This window comes from Synchiropus splendidus, chromosome 3 (assembly GCF_027744825.2).
Source record: "Synchiropus splendidus isolate RoL2022-P1 chromosome 3, RoL_Sspl_1.0, whole genome shotgun sequence".
NCBI classification, from domain to species: Eukaryota; Metazoa; Chordata; class Actinopteri; order Syngnathiformes; family Callionymidae; genus Synchiropus; species Synchiropus splendidus.
This window is the reverse complement of record NC_071336.1, coordinates 8,827,453-8,845,207: the sequence shown is the minus strand read 5'-3', so window position 1 is coordinate 8,845,207 and position 17,755 is coordinate 8,827,453. Positions and strand designations below refer to the sequence as shown.

Below are 17,755 nucleotides of genomic sequence, written 5' to 3'. Positions count from 1 at the left end.
GGAAGTGCTGTAGAGTGGGCGTGACCCAGGCTGCTACTGAGGACGCCTTGTCTGCGGCTGCACTGTAACTGTGTCGGAGCGAACCCGGCCCGTCATCGAAACTCTGATTCCACAGTTGCTGCTTGTAGCCGAGAGAGAGCGGAGCCATGTGGGGGAAAGCTGTGGGGTATCTGGGCCTGCTGCTGGTGCTGCTGCTGCCGCTGGACGGTGAGTCTTTGTCCCCGCTTTTGTGCCGCACTTTTTATTCCAGGCCGAGTAACGGGCCAGCTCCGAACCGGTCTGCACATCTCGATCCCACCTTGCCTTTTCCCTCGTGCACTCCACACTATTGTGCTATTATTTGCATGATATTGAATAATTGCGTTCAGAATGAACGCGCAGTTTGCACGAGCTCGAGCTATTACTCGTAAATATAACGAATAAGCGCGTGTCATTTACTAACGGATAGCCATCATTTCCAACCTGACCCCACCCATCTCAGCCCACCCTCTCCATGTCTATAGAAATGAATGTGCTCCCCAACTTACAGTACATTTTCCATGAGCGACACAAATCCAAAAAAAGATGAATGGGCACTAGCTGCACCAGGATTGCAGTTCTTGCTCAAAGACACTGAGACGATGTCTGGTTTCGAACCGGTGACCTTCAGACGGTTGCGGCACGTGTCGCCGCGCCGCATCGTACTGATCGTATTCAAAACGGATGCGGAGGCGAGTGAAGAGCAGCTCCTCACATGGAGCTAGTGATGGCGCGCTGTGCCGTTTTTTTTTTTTATTATGCCATGGCCCTTAAGTAGTAAAGATGATGGGCTAGGGAGGTGCTTTCAACAGCGTGGTCGTGGGCCTGACCCAGAAGGATGTTTCTGAACTCCTCTCACCAGAACCCATCTGCTGGCCTGGACCAAGTATAGAATTCATTAACCTGAACTTAGGGAGTCTCACGTGGTCAAGCTTCTTCTTAGGTCTGTGACCTGCCCTAGTTGCTCAGGCAGTCTTGGGTCAGCAGGTCAGTTCTTGTGGTCCATATCTCATGTTCCACAGGAGACAGTGGCAGGTGACTGAGAAGGAATGAATCACTAGTGTGCATCTTCATCCTCATGGGTTACAGTACATTGGAAGTGTGACAGCCTCTGTGTGCGTGTTGAGTCGGTGACCTTTGACCCTCGCCGCGGTCAGCCAACACAGAGGATTAGTCAGAACAGTTTGGGCTTTTGTGCGTGGAATGCTGATTGCAGTGAACACGCTGCCAGTCTCATGTTTGCTGTGTGTGTGTGTGTTGCAGTTCTGTGTCAGGGCTTGGATCTGTCCGAGGCTCTGGATGGTGAGTGACGTGACCAGTGCAGGTTTGTCTGTGTCAGTGTTGAATACTAGCTGACTAACAGGTGTACGCATGTCTCTTTCTTTCTCACTACAGCAACTCCATCACCAGCGCCACCTGCTGTCGGTAAGAACACAGCTTAGACGAGAAACTGCATGTGCTCAACAAGCCTGTGAGCGAGTTGGCACTGAGTTCATGTATGTTACTGAGGCACAACCCAGAGTTTCTATTGTTTCACAAGCATCATTTCATATTGTGCTCCCAGGATTTAGTATCATGTACAAAGAACAGTGAAGTTTTTAGGGAAAGCACTCAATGCCTTTTTTTTCATGTGCATTTAACTTTGTGTCTTCATTGTTTTGATGTTGCAGTTAGTGTAGCGACTTTGACCATGACTTTGTGTGGAAGCAATGTTTTTTGTTGCAGCCAAAGCAAGGATTGTGTTGCCGTTTTGAAGGTGCTAGTAAATAGTCACGTCAGGTGTTCGAATTGTGTCTTACTTTTCTACCTCGGTGCACAAGTTCATGTCTCGAGGTTGTGAGCTGTGGCTGTTTCATTCAACAGACATATGTATGCATATGTGATTGTGAACCGCCTTAATGTTTTTATGAATACCACTCATGACTGAGCAGTGTCAGTGAAGAGTGCACGGGCGAGTCACAGTGGTGATGTTGTGTGGATAATAATCGTTGGTTGTGTATGTTTCTGGACAGTGCCCAAAGCGCCAGTGAAGCCCAAGCCAGGTAAGAACGCTTTTAAAGTGAAGCTGTGTTTATTCTTCTGGATGAAACACTTTGTTCTCTACAGTTGCAGAGGGGGACTTTGACCTGGCTGATGCTCTGGACCCTAAAAATGACATCAAGGATAAGAACAAGAACCAGGGCAACACTGGAGGTGGGCTCATCTTCAAGTCAACATTATAAGAATGTATCGGCTTACTACTTGGGATATGCATTTTTATTTTGCTATGGCTGTTTTGAAAAGGCACACAGCGTTCTCAATGTCTGATGCTTTAATACTGGCACCACCGAGCTACCTGCCCTTCTTTCTGTCCTATAAGTCAATGGAGCCAAAACATAATTGCAGTATAGCACTTCCAGAAGTGAAAAACACTTGTGCAGAAGCATAGTACTGAACGATCTTGTTCATAATATTAACACACAAGTTAATGTGGATGATTTTGCAGAATTTAGCAATACATGTCGCAACATTGTAGCTCAACTATGTGGCGTCGCTGGTGAGAGGGTGAGAGGGCCAGAGTGTCACCTTAAATTTAGATATTGTAATATTGTAAAACAAGGTGAAAAAAATTCCATGGCATTTATATGCTTAAAAATGTTGTTATATTGGAATATCATTTTAAGTGAGTATGGAGACAAGGTCAGAGAGACTAGATGGAGTTTGGACATGTACAGAGGCGAGATAGCCAGAACTTTGGTAGGAAGATGTTGAGGTTGGAACTGCCAGGCAGAAGGTGGAGAGGAAGGCCAAAGAGGAGATTTATGGAGGTGGTGAAGGAGGACATGAGGTTTGTAGGTTTGAGAGAAGAGGAAGCAGAGGACAGGGTGAGATGGAGGAAGATGATCCACTGTGGCGACCCCTGAAGGGAGAAGCCGAATTGGTGACAAAACTATGCATGAACATGGAAATATTACATGAATATTCTTCATCAATCATTTTTTCCAATATATTTTATTCATTTATTTGGAGGGAAAATAAATGCTGTTAAAACTGAAAGTTACCCATTAAAAGAATATAATTCTATTCGAAAAACTGAACATACGAAAAACAGATGCACATAACAAATAACTGAATTATGCTTTCAATTCCAATAATAAACATTTAACAACAGCAAGAAACGCAGATCCATGATGGGAAGAAAAAGATTGCAACTGTTAAGTTGGTGCAAGACATAGATATTAGCAGATGCCAAATGACTTCTTTGTTTCCCAGGTGGATTTTCAGACAGTGACTTGGCGGACATCGCTAAGGACATGGACAAGGACAAGGGCAAGGGCAAGGGCAGAGGTGTGTTGAGTGAATAGCCTCAAACTATTCACAAAACTTTTCATTAATAGTCACACAACACATGATCCCTGTTGACAAAATGAGCTGAAGATATCTGTTTCTGGTGACCTCTGGACTGTGAAGTCCGCTGGAAGAATACATGATGTGAAAGTGTGTTTTCCTAACATGTCAAGTGGTTTCATTTGATGATCTCAGTTTGCTTATTCTTCTTGCAATTATAAAGTGGAAAAATCTGGATCAGGTTTTGTTTTTCCATTTAAATTCCGTTCCACTGTCAGACCTCACAGTAATGACTTGTGGATATTGCTACTGACTGCCAGTTGTGACTATAGAACATTTCTGGGAAAAGAGACACAACACTCACTTAGTGTACATTTATGAAGTACACATTCTTTTAGCAATTCTACAGCCATGAAGTCCAATCCAGGCAACCAAAATGTAATTGCGGTAAAAGAGTAATTCAAACATACATCAGTCAACAAGTATGATGATGTCATAAAAGTCTGTTTCCCTTGTTCCTCTAGGGGGAGCTGGTGATGGTCCTATCCACCCATCCAACGACAACACAGGTGGACTAGTATTACCTACTACCCACTGCTGTGTTTGTTTTTTGTTGCTAACGCACAATTTCACATGAAATCCAGAGACCCAAGCAGAAGTGGGCACCATCGCTGGGATTGTGAGCGCGGTTGCCATGGCGCTGGTGGGGGCAGTCACCAGCTACATCTCCTACCAGAAGAAAAAGTTGTGCTTCAGCATTCAGCGTAAGACTTGACTCACATCCAGAACGTCAGCGCGCGTTTACGTCACGTTGCCGTTCTGTGTCACAGAGAGCCTGAATGCTGACTTCGTAAAAGCCGAGAACCCGGATGCAGTCGTGGCAACAGAACCACAGGGTAGCGCACACCACATCACACACACACACAAAATCCCCTTTGTTTGCGTCTCAGCTCATTTTTGTGTTTCACTTCCACAGTCCAACAGACTCTTCTGGAACCTCCCAACGCTGAACCTCCTGCCACTGAAGAGAACACTGTGTAACACACACGTGTGCACACACACTCAGAGCTGAATGTCAACACAGTTTTTTACTCTTCAGCGGGGCTGACGGCGATTCCACCGTTGCCAAATTTCCTTGTACATAGTTATTTATTGTTCTCCAGTAGCACCAGTGACACTGTGAAAAGAAGTATCAAGATTTTTCTCTTTGTGTGTGTGTGTGCGCCCCCCATCCCACACAAACACAGACCTGGAGTACTGGAATATATGTCTTTGTGATAATGAGAATGTGATGTTGGTTCAGGTTGAAGCCATCTCTTTTCACCTGTTTTGATCAGTATAGCTCTGGACTAGTTCTGGTCTTCTGTTGTCACGCCAGAGGAGGAGCAAAGTATTGGGCCGCATGTGACTCAGCGAATTCAGTCATGTTGCTAAAGAGCAAAGGGAAAATGTATTTCTTAAGGTCTTAAATGATCTACTGGGATTTTTGATGGTCTGTCACCATCGTACTAGTGACATTAGATTGCGTCGCATTCTGGGTTTCTTTTATAAAAGATGAAGTGGTGCAGAGTCACCCAGTGAAGTATGTGCGACCCTTGACTCCTCCTCTGGTGTGAACGTGTCCTGTTTTTTTTTTTTTTTACCAATCTAGACAACTAAGAAAAACAAAACAAAAAACAGGTGTAGTTGACAATGTTTAGTTAAGCTGTTGCATTAGCGACCCTCCATGTTGCGTGCTTTTTCCTGCAAGATGTGACATATTTAACAGAACGTGTGTTTGTGAATGAATACTGATATTACCACTTTCTTTAGCGTATGGTAACACCCGGCACTCTTAGAACCAGGGTTACTGTCACTTTTCACACCAATACTGATATTTAGCTTCCTCTTCCTCCTGTTGTTGTTGTTTATCTGAATATACAAAGTTGCCTTATTTATTTGAATCCTTCTGCGGTGGATGGAAGTTGCCACTTTGTCTTTGTATGAAGCAAAGCTCTTGCTTTTTTTAATGAGTAGCAAGCAGATTTGTTGTCGAGCTTCCGCGCCTGACCTTGAGCGACTAACCTGAATGAGGAGTTGAGCTAGCAGCCTTTGACGTAGCATCCAAAAATCATGGGTAGGTTAGCAGGAGAATACAACTGCTGCAGTACGGCTTCTATTCTTTGCACCGCGTATGTTAGTGTGGTTGAAACTGTTTTTCAGTGGTTGCACTTTTAAAACCTTCAGACATTTCACTAGACGACGATAGTCACAAATGGCATGTTTTCACTCGAAACATAAGCGTCGAGTAGAAGCACAAACCGGAAACAAAGCAGTTAGGGCTCACTCACTAAAACCACAGCAATGGCTGCATCAGAAACAAAAAGTTACGAAGCCTGTGTACCAAGTACGACAACGCTGTCTGTGGTGGGGTTAAAAAGACTGTTTAATGGGGGACACCGCTCATGTACAGTAAAAAGCAAGTGTGCTGTGTAGATGGCTCTAGGATAGTGAATCGTGTCGTGGCGAGTGCTCTAGATTTACGCTATTTACTCTGTTTTTACTCGACAGTGTGTGATGACAACTGATCCTTCAGTGTGTGTGTGTGTGTTTACACGTTAACCTTATCTACAACAATTTGTACGTGACAACTTTTGCTAACAGCTGCACTTTTTGTAGAAATGCTGCTTTCCCGATGGTCTGCCGTTACTCTCCATTCGTCTCAACGCGCCACACGCTGACCAAAACTGACAACAAATCCACAAACTCCAACTCGTCCGGTAATGAATGTAAAGACCCGGGTTCATCATCACCAAGTTTTGTAGCAGAAATTCACCAAAAAACAGCGGATAGTTGCCTTTCACCATCCAGATGAAAACATCAGCCAGCAACAGGAATCTGAATGTACCCACTTGTTCTTATCTGGTGTTGCAGACTTGCCTTAAAATGTGACTGGCAGTGGGGCTGCTCCATGTCGGGGGTTCATGCATGTGTGCTTGTTCTTTGTCAGTGGCCTGGAATCTACTCCATAGTGGAGGTTGTTGGAGCTCTGTGAGAGTTGCCTTTTGACCCTGTGTTCAGGGAGATGTTTGGGAGAGCTAACACTGAGGGGGAGGAGTGATTACCAGTTTGGCATCGATCAAGAGGCGCAGTCATGACCACACACTTGGTGGACACTGAGAGCAGAGCTGGTACCGCCTCCTTTTCACACATCTGCTAAATGGCTTCAAAGGAAAGACCTTGAGCCAGAACCTGATGGTGTGGCTGTGTCTACTTTGCAGTTATGGGGTTTATGTCCTGCAGGTCTAGTTGCCACTGTTCATGTCGAAGAGTTTGATGCTGACCCATAACATGGAATCAAGTTCCCTGTCACAGTTGCCAAGGTTACTTTGAGGGACAAAGATAGAGGGCGATCAAACTGTGAGGTTTTGTGGAGGAAAATGAAGTATTTGCGCAATGTCAACACCAAAATATCGCACTTTGGATTTTTTTGTAATTCACTTTAAAATCATAACCACAGGGGGCACAGACCTCGAGGACTACAGAGGTTTGCATCTCCAAAAGGCGGCACACACGCGATCCAGCTGAAACACACATGACTGCATGTTTTTTATCCTTCTGACTGTAAACGCGAATCAAGTTTTTTCCTTCTTCTCAGACTGAATATTCAGTTTAGCTTGATGTGGGCTAGTGACCTGTTTCTCTTCTTCTTCAATACTACAACTCTTGTTATGATCATGGTTCCAATATTAACTAATAAAATAATATGGACCAGAAACAGTTTGAATTCCTGTTTTTTATTTTTGTTTGCGGGAAATGTCAAAAGTAACAAACACCAAGCGGTAACAAAATAACACGAGTGGAGTAAATGAATGGCACAGGATGAGTGTTGTGGACGTGATCGGCCGGATTGTGTCGTGTTGTATTGCTGCATCCATGAGTGGTGACGGCACATAGGACAGTCGCGTGAGAACAATAGGTTAGGAACACTGGTGAGTGAGGGACGAATACATGGTCAAAGGTCTTAGTTTGCGTGTACTAATTTTGCACGAGAGGCAGAACCATTTTCATGGCCTGGGTTATACTGAGATTGCATGAGTCGGGAACATCGATAGACCCCTGGTGGTGCTCGCGTACCAGACCCTTTCCCTCTCTTGAGACAAGTGCCCTTTCTGGACTTTTTGACTTCATTCTTAAATTCTGGAGAAAAAACCAATTAGATCTAGGAGAAAAACAAAAGTTACTCTGTATTTGAGTTGAGCAACACAGAGCCCCGCCCACTCCTCTCCACCCATCTGGCCCTCTGACTGGCAGCATCAGACAGTTAAACACAGTGCTTGTGAAAGCCCACGCTTTTAATTAGAAATACTTCCACTGGACGTGACCCAGCAGCGCTGAGACCACTTTGTTGAATAGATGGCGACAACTTTGTCAAAATAGACACATTAGAGTTGATTATTTCAGTGACTCAATTGAATGTTGTTGTTGTTTTTTAATCAAAATGTATTTAGCAGTAACAATTATATTTTCTTCTTCTGGCTTGAAAACCAGCCCCTTAAAATATCTGTGGCATGTGTTGGAGACATTAAAATCAGCCTGTTTCTAGGTTTGCAGCATGAAATGCTTAGAGCAAAAAATGAAATCACTGCGCCTACTTTCAACACATGCTAAAAAAATGCAATTTCTAGGTGCAATTTTGCTCTTAGGTTCATGAATTTAGATCCTCAATTGTGAGCCTCACATAACCGTTCGCGCAAACGACAATCTTTCATCGCTTGGTGCAGTGTTTTGCATACAGCACACTTTTAGTACACGCAAACGTAAGGTATTTTAAGACAAAAATATTGTTCAACAGTAAACCCACATAGTGCTATGTACAAAACATATAGAGAGATGTTGGCAAACTAAATTCACCATGCCCATCCTCAGCTTCACCTTGTTCCTTCAACTCAGGAGTAACATCCTGCGTGGAGGAATAAATTAAACAGTAAACATTGATATATACATTGAAAAAAAACCCAGAGAAATATGATAAATGATCTCACATCCCATGTTGTGTATTCTCTGGCCACATTTTTCAAATACTCAAATTAGAACCTGTTCATTCCCAAATATAGTCATTTTTTTCAGCCTCAGAACAATATAATACAAAATGCACAGATATTTGCTGACAAATCCCAATTCATCTCATATGTTTAAGAGTGAGACAGATGAGAAAGAATATGTGATGGTTTCATTTTGTGTATGTGTGTTACGTATATTGACAGTTTGGCAACAACTGAACATGCAATGTAAACAACAGTGACACCTACGGAAGGCAAAATTAACACTTTTTTTCCACTGAAAAACCATGGCTGGCATTTGTTTCCTGCCCACCTTCCCTCACAACCTTAACTTAACTAGACTTGTCAGCGACACCCACCGTTAAATCCCACAATCTTGTGGACCAGTTTGTAAATCTAGCCAAAGCAAACCAACACCTCCTCTTCAGGTGTAAAAATAATTTAGTTCATTTCATAAATAAACTTTTGGCGCGTCAACGTTGCATATTTTGTTGGTATGGAGGAACAAGTCCCTCCACAACACGGACTGTGTGCATCAGACGGTGGTGTGCAGTGGGGTTCCCGTGTGAGAGGAGGGCGGGGAGTGTTCGGGGGAGGAGAGCGAGTGGGAGGAGGCCTCTCTCTGCAGCTCCTCCACCCTCCTCTGGAGCTCAGCTCTCAAGAACAGAAGATCCTTCAGAGTCTGGTGCACTGGCATCTGCAACACACACGCACACCATCCAGTTCAACTGTCATCATCTTACTATTTATAAAGCATTAAGCACTAGTTAAAAAGCATATGTTCCACAAAAGTTTTTTTTTGAGAACCAAACATTTCAAATCAGAACATATCATACATCGACATATTGGATCCAATTCAAACCGATACAACAAATTTAAAGTCATATTTTTAAGTGAATCACGTGACTTGCTAGACATACCTGTGGTCTCATGCGAGGGTTCCAGCGGGCGTAGTAGCTGCTCCACAGCTCCAGGTGTCTGGAGGACACCAGCGGGCAGAGAACCTGGTTCTGGTAGTCCACATAGAAGGGGTTGGTGAACTCTTCCGGTTGACTGTAGGGCGGCATGATCACATGATCAGAGAGGGACAGTTCCCCTGTTTATGAGGCGAGACGTCAACTTACCTGTTGATGTACGACCACAGAGACACCGTCTCTCCCTGGACGTCCTGCAGGGGGCAGATAGAATGTGATGCATAATTGCATGATTCAAGTGATAATTCATTTGAATAGCTGCTAGAACTTTTAACCACAAGTACAGTAACATTTCTGAAATTGCTGTGACAGTACAGTACGTGAGATCCTTTGAAGCAGCCTCCAGAGGTCATTTAAAAATGCAAGATTTCTGAGATTTGCACATAAAACATTTTAATTCGCAGTCGTCTTACACGCAAACGTGAGATTTAATCTATGAATAAAATGTGACTTGCAACCCCAATGCCAGTAATAAGTCCAGATGTTTCACATACATGAATGATTCCTGCATTTAGTTGGTGGGTGACGTTCGAGAACTGCCTCTCACTGTGCGCTTGCTAAAGCTGGGAGCTACCATGTCTGTGGATCCTGATATGCTGTGAGTAAATATAGAAACTTCTCAGATGGCTGTTGCGACCGGGTCAGCAGAGCTGTGACCCACCTTTGCAGCCCGCTCCTGTTCACTGTTGAACAGGAATGTTCCAAATAGACAGCTGTAGAGATGGTCCAGAACCGTGATGAGGAACAGCTCGTTGAACTCAAAGGCTGAAGGGAACTGGAGTGAGAACGACAGGTGATCAGGGACGAGGCCATGTCAGTAGCTGCGGCTCGTTGAGGTGTGTCGCCTCTTACCTGCCGAGTCATCTGCCACACACAGTCCACGAACTGGACGAAGAGAGGCGAGCGTTCTGAGTTAGCGTGGTTCTCGTCCCCATGGCCGACACGCTGTGGAGGACGGACACAGAAGTTAAGTCAGCTCCTGCAGGGCACCTTCAAAATCCAATAATGTTGGGAAATAGCCATCACACTTTTGCCCATTACCCTGACAGTACAAAGTTGCTCAGCCAGTAAACAACCCTCTTAAATTGCTATTATCACCTGAATAGTTGCTTCAACGGTAGAGTAAAGAGACTTAGACTAAATATGCAGTTTGAACACTGGTCTCCAGACATTCATAAGCTTTAGACGTAAACATAATCTTCAGTTAGGTCTGTCACAGCTATTCCACTTGACAAAATAGCATCATAATCGAAATCTTGCTTACAGCTTCAAACCTGTGTCCAAAACTGATCCACTCCTTCTCCACCAGAACCTGCACACACACACAAATGACATGACGATGTGGTGGCCGTGTGTTCCGTGTTTGATGTTGCATTGTTGTCACCTGGAACCCCTGTAGCGTGCGGTAATAGCTGTCCAGCATTAGCATGGCCAGAGAGGTGAGCTGCGAAGTCCGGTCCCAGCCGTCGCTGCAGTGAACCACCACTGATGTTTTGCCGGACTCCAGCTTGTCAGCGATCTTAACCGCTCCAGAGAGCAGCAGCTAAACAACACAATTAGAAAGCACAAATGACGCACGCTTGCTAGCTTTCTTGACTGAACTAATGCTAGTTGCCCGGATGAATCTGCGCTTGATCCCGATATCGTAGAGATAGGAGACCTGTTCCAGCTTTCATTGTAGGACAGGAAACTGGACTCACACGAATGTACTCCAACCAGTGGGTTTGGTCAATATTGGAGTGCCAGTGTGCTTCATCGATGGTGGGATACACCACGTCCTTCATCTTCCTCAGAGACTCCCTCATCACATGAATGTTGGGGATTTCCAGGAAGTTCAGCTCCACGTTTGGGTAAAAGCTTTCACTTTCGTAACCTCCGTCCTTCGTCTGGATTCATGAGAAGAGACGTAAATAAGACGGAAAGAGAGGCGAAACTCAGGGTCAGATTGAAGCACCTTGTTTGTGACAGCCACACTACTCTGCCTGGCATCGAAGATAGTGAGCTTGTGTGACTGCGCGTTGGCGTCCATGATGATCTGGAGGAGACGCTCGTCCTCTTTACAGCGGCGGTCTGAAGGTCCGACGAGAGGTTGGCTGCAACGGATGATAGTGGCCTGCGACTCAGGATGGATCCACGACAGGACCTGCAGGGGAGTGCACCCGTACATCAGCTACATCATTTAGATCTAAAGCAATAAACTGAAGAAGCAGCCTCATCTGTGTGTGCTTCCTGGGCAGCTAATACAACAGATGTTAAACTTCCAGTCCTAAACAAACACGATGGGCACAAAAGAGCGGATGAAACAAGGACAGATACAAAATCTATCTACAGACTAGTGTCAGATGGTCATGCGTGTTTTTACTGTCACTATAGTTTGGAGATAAATTGTGGATTTAGATAAAGAGCTCCCAAGGTGTCACCACATGGTGCCCATAACACTCATAATGATCAGCAATAACACGCAGAATAAGGGGAAATGGAATGTAATTCACGCATGAGAAAGAAAAGTGAGATCTCATGACTAAAAAGGATTTTAATGTGAGGAAACTCCAAGGACAGTAATGAGCAATTTGATGTCCCAGATGGGTGTGGATTCATTTTATGGATATCCAAGAGCATTCTGTCAACTTAAACTCTCCCATTAGTCAGCACTCATGTATTGTGCCATGTTGAACTATGAACTGAGCTCTTAGGCCAGACAAACATGCTGGACTTTACCAGTCAAACATCTCGGCACCGAGGCGTTTCATGGGAGCGATTAAGGTACGAGCTGAAGACCAAATATAGCCTCTGTGACTCGTGTGTCTGCAGTGAGTGTATTTGCACGCCCTGCACTAGACTGACCGGTATTCTGTGTTTGGCTCTGAAAACGGCAACCCGCTTAATTTCCTCATCCGTTATGTTGGTGGGGATGACCAGGACAGACGGGTACGTGTCACACAGCTCGTAGCTGGCATTCATCTTGCTTATCGTCCAGCTCTCATTTGGAAGACCCTTGAGAAAAAGAATAGATGGATGTAATTACGTCTGTTTTTAATCAGTTTCTGGGGTTGAGGTGAACTCACCTGTCGCCTGTACTCAGCTGTCGGGTCGTAAACCTTCCAGCCGTCCACAGGAAACTGCTCCTTGTACGAGAAAGCAAACAGTGGCTGTGGAAAAGAAAACTCAGTCATGAAACCTCTTTAGATTAGATTAGATATCATTTACTGGTCCCACAGTGGGGAAGGTTTTACGACTAAATGCCGGCAATAATATCCATTGCACTGTAATAACTTATGAAAACAACAGATTTACAGGCAAATAGAGCAGGACCTCAATATTATATTTGACGGGGACAGCTGACAAAATGTGACTTGTAAATTCAAATACGATTGTAATTTAATTATCCATGTAGTTATTTGTTGCTCTATTTGTGGAGTGGGTGAAATATTGATGTGGGCATGGGTTCTTTTCCAAAAAACATTATATTATTAAATTGGACTCACAGTGCATCACAGACTTACTCCTTAAGCAAAGCAGCATAATATCATGTAGTTACAACAGTGGACATATCTAACAGCTATTCTGCAATCATCAGCACATGGAAACACACATCCCATGTCATCTTTAGACCACAGCTGATGTATCTTACAAGTCCACAAGCCAACCAAACAATGACCACTGACCATGCTGTGGGACAGAGGGAAGCTGTATTTGGCCAGCAGTTCCACCACATCTGGGTTGGTGTTTTCTGTCTTGTAGGCAAAGCGAGGACTCCTCATGTCCTGAGGACAAGCATAAACACACTTGTTCATGTTCTTTCTTTTGTTCTTTCCAAAGCAACTTACAGTCAGTGCACAGAGAAAGAGAAGGTATACTGCTTTATTTATTAACTTTCAGTGACCACCTGCCTATCCAAGAGGTCTCCTTCAGTGCGCACATGTGTGAGTGTTACCTTGCAGACCAACTCCAGTCCCTTGGTGTTCGCACCCTGATTTGGCACAGTGATGGTCTCCAGTCGGCTGATGACTCCGAGGTTGACGTCAAGAGTGAAGTCCTGCGCACACACACTGACATTAATCACACTGTCATATATACGTGCATATAAACAAGTAGAACATGAGTGATCTCAATTATAAGTTCAAAACCAACGGTACCCTTTCCACGCTGAAGAAGTAGAGCTTGTAGTCTGTGATGTTTAGAGTCCCATTAACAAGTCCACTGAACGGACAGATGTACATGACGTCTTTGACTGCACACAGAAACACACACCAACAGATGAAAAGACACATTTTGGTAAACCTACTAATGTATGTTTTGAATGTGACTATGAATGCCATTCAGCACCACACGTGTGTTTAAACAAAATTCCTTTCTTATTTTGTGATGGCTTGGAATTTAGACAGACTTTCCTCTCATGATATTCAACTGCTTTTCTAAAACTTGGGTATTGCAACTGACTCACAACTCGTATTAACAAGACACAGCACATACATGAAGACATTAAATATGGATCTTACCGTCACTCATTAAAGGTAGGGTAAATGACAGTGTGAGAGACCGCTATCTATCACACACAGTGACAGCATGTCATCACCATTACGATATGAAAATGTTATCACACAAATCCAACCAGCATTTTATCGACTCCCACTGCACATTTGCCACAGATTATCATCTATATCTTCCGTTATTTAAATACATCATCGCTTGACAAGCTCGCTGACATTTTGCTTTCATTCTGCCCACATGATTCCCTGTTCATGTCAACTCAAGACAACACAGCATTGAAATCTAAGAAGTGAAACCAGACTGTCAGTAAGCAGTGTTTCAGTGGTGTTCTAGTTCAGTCGATGAACTCACCAGAAGTCTGGATGTTCTCCCCAGGAAGCAGAGGAACCTGATTCTGTGTCATTTTGACCTGCGCCCCGTATCTGAGAGCTGGGAGGTTCTACATGGAGCACAACACAGTTAGCAGAATAAAAAAATATTCTGTGATTTGGTTTCAGTCACTGGGTTTTGTACGGTGAGCTCACAGAGAGCAAAAGCAGAACTGAAGACTACTATTGTAGCTGGACAAAAACTGGACAAGCGTAACATTTGACAATATGTTGAGGCAATTTAAAAAAAGATCAGTCAGACAGTCACAATAACCCGCAAAAGGATGAGGAAGATAATGGTCAGATAATTTGAGTTTTTGATGGGGGTTTTATTTTTGATTTTTTTTACACAAATGTGATGACAAATTCTCAGTAAAGGTTCCGGTGACTTGTGCCAGAGGAAAATATGAACCAAGAGGGGACAGGTAGGAATGAAAGGATAAAGCATGCAGATGATGGATGGAGGGAGTACAGGACAGACAAGGAGAAACTTGCCGAAGCATTGGGAAGCTGCTCAGAGTCAGAATCCCCCTGGTAGCAAAGCCCATCATCCAGGCTATCCTGTTGCAAGATAGCGGAGTAAAGAGAGGAGAGAAACGAAAGAAAATAAAGAATTTTTTTCAGTGTGAAAGATAAGATGCGGCCATAGATAATATTCACAGGCATACTAGCCCCTTTTTAACCACACATCTGTCCAGGCTGTTCTGAGGTTGATCCCAGGCTGCGTGTGGCAGGGCATCCATTGAATACTGGGTCGTCAAATGAAATATAAAAATACACCTGATTTCTTTCTGTTCCTGTGCAAACAGTCAAATGTATTAGATGATTGATGATTTGTGTATGGCAAGAGTCACTGGTTACTCACTATGGAGTTAGAGCATTTTGTTTTAGTTATGTCACTGAAATTGACAATGTAATACATATAATTAATGCTATCAGAACAGACATCACTGCATGACATAGACTTGCAGTCGAACTACTCAAAAAGAAAGTTCTGACAAGTAAATAGAATTCACCACAGGCCGACCATGACAGGAAACAGTGACGTAACGTGTGTTACGGTGTAAAAAGAAAAGTCTGGTTCGTGCACATGTCAATCTGCTTTATAAAGAGGGAACACGAAAACACAAATGTGCAATTTTCATTTTCCCCCTCCAGTGCTTCCTGTTTGTTTATCCACACAGCTGCTTTAGATTCAGGAGCCTAACCAACAGTTGCTGCTTCTTTTTCAGTCCTCAGAGTCAAAACACAATGAGCAACAGAGACGTTACATGAGGCAGAGGTGTAGTTGTATATACAGAAAAAACAACCAATAATGAATAACTTCAAACCTGACTATTCGCTTTGACTATAATTTTAGGTTGACACATGTCATCAGGTCCTGTGTGACACATAAAACATTTTTCTGACGTCATGTCAAGAAGCTTAGCCACACTCAAAAGCTGACACACAGAACCAATGCAAACGGGACACTAAGCAGTGGCACACAGTCACACATACGCGCGCACACCAGGCACACTCACCAATGAATTAGCTTTCCTGGTCACCTGGAAGTCACAACAAAATCACTAAGACTGCTTCAAATCATCAAACCATCAGATGAAAATATGCTGCCTAGTGTCAAGCAAGAGCAAAGAGTTTATCTTAACTACAATAAGAGCACTATGAAAGAAAGATAGTGTTTGACAGGATCATCAGCACAGAGAACAGCAGGCTTTACCAACAAAGTGATCCTTTAGCTACTGATCTCATGACGAAGCTGGCTTTGTTTCTATAGCATTGTTATGTGATGCAAGTGTCAGGTCAAGCAGCAAGCAACTATAAAACACACGCTTCACGCTTACATTTGCACACAATACTTTTGCTTTTCCAGAAACACAAATGATTCTTACCCGCAATTCTGGTCTTCTCCAACCCTATCAGTTGCAAAACATATACTATAAGACATATTGCTAGATTTTTTATTTAATGTTTTACTTGTATTGAAGTCTGCACTCTGCCTATCTTTGATGCTGTGTGGCTCAGCATGGAATGGTAATGTAATATTACGGTTTGTAGTATGGTATAGTGATGATAATATCTGTGTGTTTGCATGTCTGATGGTGTAGCTACCTTGTTGTCCCTGTTCACCATCTCTTGTGGTCCAGCGATCTGGCTGGAGATTGTGGCTGCGATCAGTTGCTTACACCACTCGACATGAGAACCTGAGGGACTGGAGGAAAAAAAAAACTTGACTTGACCAAGCCATTTTTATTCGTAAATATCACAATATTTAACTTGACAGCTTGGCCGTTTATTTGCTAAGTCATTGGGTTTTGTACGGTGAGTTCACAGAGATCAAAAATGCTGAAATTCTTTGGGTCGCACATCTTCAAAAAAAAACAAACAAAAAAAAACGTTTGCCTGAACGTAATGTTTTGGATTATATCTAAAAAAGGATCCTCAGTCCCAAATTGTAAGTGGGCAGTAAATGTTGCAAAAATATATTTGCAATCATTTTCTATGGCTCAAACTAAGGAGTGCAGTTGAAGACATTCAATAAAACAGTTGAAGGGGGCTGGTACCCCGGACCCTGAATAATTCCGCTCTGCCTCTGCTGCTCCAGATGTTGACGCTGGTTGACAGCTTCTACGTCCAACATGACGATTTGACAAATATATTATCTTTAGTGACAACCATCATCAGTAGAGTCCCGCTACTGATCAACAGTGACTTGACCAAGCCATTTTTATTCGTAAATATTACAATATTTAACTTGACAGCTTGGCCTCGTTACAGTGCTAGCATGCTAACTGAGTGTTAGCCTACTCTTCATCCTCGTAACAGTGTTAGAAACAAATGCCAGGACAATTTTGGTTACCCATTTACTATACACACACGGATCTGCTGGCATATAAATTATCCTGCAATTTACTTTGGAGCATTGTAGTGTATTGCACCATTCAAACACTTTATTTTATCTCAAATATAGATAGCAAATGTTTGTCGATTCGGATGCAAACAGACGTAATGCTCTGAATACAATGGAGTAAAATGTGAACACAAAACACTTCATACGCACCTCTCTGGAGCTTCACCGGGGACAGGACTGCATGACGCCGGTGTCCACGGCTTCCTATTCGGCCCAGATCCGTCGGGCACTCCGGCGGCTCCGGGCTGTTTATCCATGTTCCAATGCTCACAGTAGGTTACTTCTCCGCGAATGTGATGGGGTTTGGCTTACATTTAATCAGGGCTCCTCCCGCGGATGTTGAGGGTTTACAAGCATGTTCAGACGAGCGGCGCTTCCTGGGCGCTTCATCCGCATCCTCAGCCCCTGTTTTTCAATGCTCCCGAGCTCCGCACTTTACGGTATACGCCTTACTTTGACAGCTAGGGCACATCCGGTTTACCAGTAAGAGCACATCCGGTTTACGGTATTAATGTTAAGTGCTGAATTAAACTTTAAACATTGCAGAACTGATGAATTAATGTAGCTACGTTAATGAGCGATGATAAAAATCTATCTTTTTGGATAGGTAATCATTGAAGAACA

At 43.6% G+C, this 17,755-nt stretch overlaps 2 protein-coding genes across 8 annotated transcripts; one reads left to right on the top strand and one right to left on the bottom strand.

Annotated features, from left to right (window-relative positions):
• Nucleotides 1-28: 28 nt before the first annotated feature.
• Nucleotides 29-7,096, top strand: cd99l2 (CD99 molecule-like 2). Its single transcript, XM_053859604.1, has 10 exons — nucleotides 29-207; nucleotides 1,282-1,320; nucleotides 1,414-1,443; nucleotides 2,031-2,060; nucleotides 2,125-2,211; nucleotides 3,271-3,345; nucleotides 3,870-3,914; nucleotides 3,990-4,109; nucleotides 4,176-4,241; nucleotides 4,322-7,096. The coding sequence occupies exons 1-10, from the start codon at nucleotides 147-149 to the stop codon at nucleotides 4,384-4,386; spliced, it is 618 nt and encodes a 205-aa protein (XP_053715579.1). The 5' UTR covers nucleotides 29-146; the 3' UTR covers nucleotides 4,387-7,096.
• A 15-nt stretch (nucleotides 7,097-7,111) lies between these two features.
• On the bottom strand, nucleotides 7,112-17,605 carry mtmr1a (myotubularin related protein 1a). Of its 7 annotated transcripts, XM_053859596.1 has the most exons (20): nucleotides 17,282-17,605; nucleotides 16,333-16,432; nucleotides 16,113-16,136; nucleotides 15,744-15,767; nucleotides 14,716-14,781; nucleotides 14,204-14,291; nucleotides 13,498-13,592; nucleotides 13,296-13,397; nucleotides 13,027-13,125; nucleotides 12,427-12,510; nucleotides 12,206-12,355; nucleotides 11,316-11,504; nucleotides 11,062-11,247; nucleotides 10,746-10,904; nucleotides 10,626-10,673; nucleotides 10,214-10,306; nucleotides 10,023-10,136; nucleotides 9,512-9,555; nucleotides 9,308-9,440; nucleotides 7,112-9,084 (listed from the first exon to the last, which is right to left on the bottom strand). In XM_053859596.1, exons 1-20 carry the CDS (start codon nucleotides 17,386-17,388, stop codon nucleotides 8,923-8,925), a joined length of 2,067 nt encoding a protein of 688 aa, XP_053715571.1. In that variant the 5' UTR covers nucleotides 17,389-17,605; the 3' UTR covers nucleotides 7,112-8,922. The 7 variants fall into 7 exon arrangements, with proteins under 7 accessions (XP_053715571.1, XP_053715576.1, XP_053715573.1 ...); XM_053859601.1 differs by lacking the exon at nucleotides 14,716-14,781; XM_053859598.1 differs by lacking the exon at nucleotides 15,744-15,767.
• Nucleotides 17,606-17,755: the final 150 nt, after the last annotated feature.